At 37.4% G+C, this 2,591-nt stretch overlaps 1 protein-coding gene across 1 annotated transcript; it reads right to left on the minus strand.

Annotated features, from left to right (window-relative positions):
- Nucleotides 1-522: 522 nt before the first annotated feature.
- Nucleotides 523-1,890, minus strand: LOC141595688 (protein FAR1-RELATED SEQUENCE 5-like). Its single transcript, XM_074415654.1, has 2 exons — nucleotides 934-1,890; nucleotides 523-558 (listed from the first exon to the last, which is right to left on the minus strand). The coding sequence occupies exons 1-2, from the start codon at nucleotides 1,888-1,890 to the stop codon at nucleotides 523-525; spliced, it is 993 nt and encodes a 330-aa protein (XP_074271755.1).
- Between the last annotated feature and the right edge of the window lie 701 nt (nucleotides 1,891-2,591).

Here is a 2,591-nt window from a genome sequence, read left to right on the forward strand (position 1 = left end):
GAAGTCGCCTGAGCATGGTGGGGGTGGGGTGGGGGAGTGATGGTTGGGATTTAGATATTGAAGTTAGTTTATTGTATAAATTAATGATTTATGTCTTATTAGTGTATTAAATAACCAAAAAAAAGGGTCATTAGTTAGAGGACTAACGGAATGATGACGGAAGTTGGGCAAGGGGCATTCTGGGAAAGAAAAAGGTAAATACAGGGGTATTATATGTAGAAACTTAAAATGAGGGGTACCATGTGTAATCTGCCAAAGTTCGAGGGTACCATGGGAAAAAACCGTATAAATATAAGGTGTGATATTGTTTCTCAGTATCACAAAATACAAAAACAAGACAACTGAGACAAATAAAATAATCAAATATTCTCCGAGTACGAGTATTTTCTATATAAAAATAAAGTATAATCTATACTTTAATGAAGGTTGTGGTGTATATTAATATAATAGTCATAAAGTATGTCGTCTATTTGTCTTTCTTTATAATTAATGAGCGCCATCAACAAAAACTCCTTCAACCGATCAACGATCATCAGCATCATCCTCATCTGAACTGCCCTGAAAAATACAAAAAGGTGAAACAGTGATATTATTTTATATAAGGAGTGATATTATTTCAAATGAAGTGTGATATTGTTTCTATCTCGGAACAATTACAAACAATATCACATTCTGTTATCCTCAAATAGTGATATTGTGTAGTATAAAGTGTGATATTATTTCTAAAATTACCAGGAAAATAGAAAGAAAGTTGATACAGATGCGTTGACACATTCTGTTATCCTCAAATAATATCACATTCTGTTATCGTCAAATAGTGATACTGTTTAGTATAAGATGTGATATTATTTAAAATAACATGTGATATTGTTTCTGACTCGTCACCATACAGCATATATAAAAAGTTTCATAGACTTTTTATGGTGAACATACCTTATTGTCAGCATCAGGTACAAAAGCATTAGGACAGTTACGTTTATCATGGTGAGCCATTTGTTTGCAATTACGGCAAAGCCTTTTAGGCTTCTCCGCTTTAGCTATGCATTGTTGCTTTTTGGAGATCATTCTCTTCCCGCTACCCTTGTTCTTTGCCTGACGAGGTGGTAGAATCCTCACCTTAGTTGAGGAACTGCACCCAAGAAGCATCTCCAACTCCTGCTCTTTGGTCATTGACTCTGATTGCGGATTGAGTTTCACCCTAAATTGTTTAAGTGTGTCAACAAGATCAGTGATGTCCTTCGTAGACACATTCTTGAGCACACTGATGGTCGCGTAGAACTCTGACCATAACTTGCACATTTCCATCTTTCTTAAATCAGTGGCATCAAAATCCTCAATTAACTCACCATGTGGACCATAAAGAGGGATCTTGTGTGCATTCTTGGTCCACCGCATAAGAATGTATTTATCGGGCAAAGTGTGTACTTGTTTTCCAGAGTAAACCCAGATAATGTGTCTACAAATAATACCCTTCCTGTTGAACAACTTGCAAGAACATTCAGCATCATTGGTTAGAGAATTGTAGACAACTTCGTAGGTCTTCTGCATTCTGGCATCAGCAATACCAATTAACTCTATACCATTTGCAGGTGGTGTGAAGCCACCAACACTAAGGGAACAAATAGAAGCAGAAGCTTCTACTTGAAAATCTGCGAAAGCAGAATTTGTATAAACCTTGGAAGCATGAGCTTCCAACTTAAGAGAAGTTGTTAATTGTGGAAGAGTACAATCATCGTCTCTATCAAGTTGTTTTTGAGTATGGCGCTGTACATCAATGGCGCTTTGAAACCGCATCAAGAATTCAACAAGTGTACCATGTGCATTTTCAAAACGCTTGAAAAAATTATTCTGGCTCTCAGAACGTTGAGTTGTTCGTAATAGACAACCCATAGGAACATCACGAAAATAAGCTGGGATCTATTTTCTCCTTTTTCTAAACATGGTTGACAACCAGGAATTACCTTCAAGATTATGCTCATTGACCAACTGACACCACTTTTCTTCAAATTCAAGAGGTTTAAACTCAGCATCCCAAACAATAGCATTCAAACGGCTGACAAAATCAGTCTCTTTCGATATTGCAGGCCCAACCTTATTAGTAAGCTTTTGCATGATATGCCACATGCAATATATGCGCCTAGCATGTTTGAAGACAGCACGCAAAACCAGCTTTATTCCAGGACACTGATCAGTTATTATACAGTGTGGCTCTCGCTGTCCCATAGCATCAAGGAACTTTTGAAAGACCCACGTGAAAGAATCTTCATCCTCATGAAATAGCAAGGCAGAAGCAAAAGTAACTGACCTTTTGTGGTGGTCTACACCGGTAAAAAGAGTGAAAATCATACTGACAGGGCAGTCGTATACCTATCAAAAATAACCAACTGGCTCTAACTAATATAGCTAGGGAAGTCGGGTCGATCTCCACAGGGAGATGGGAAAATGTCACCTTTGTCTAAGTTCGTCACGGTAACTAAATTGGGGGGTTTTTAATTTTATTGTTCTAAACTAATGAGAGTAAGAAAGAGAATAAGGCAGAGAAAAAGGATTAAGCAGATAAGGAAAGCAGCTAAGACAGACGGTTCACCATG

Source organism: Silene latifolia, chromosome 8 (assembly GCF_048544455.1).
Source record: "Silene latifolia isolate original U9 population chromosome 8, ASM4854445v1, whole genome shotgun sequence".
NCBI classification, from domain to species: Eukaryota; Viridiplantae; Streptophyta; class Magnoliopsida; order Caryophyllales; family Caryophyllaceae; genus Silene; species Silene latifolia.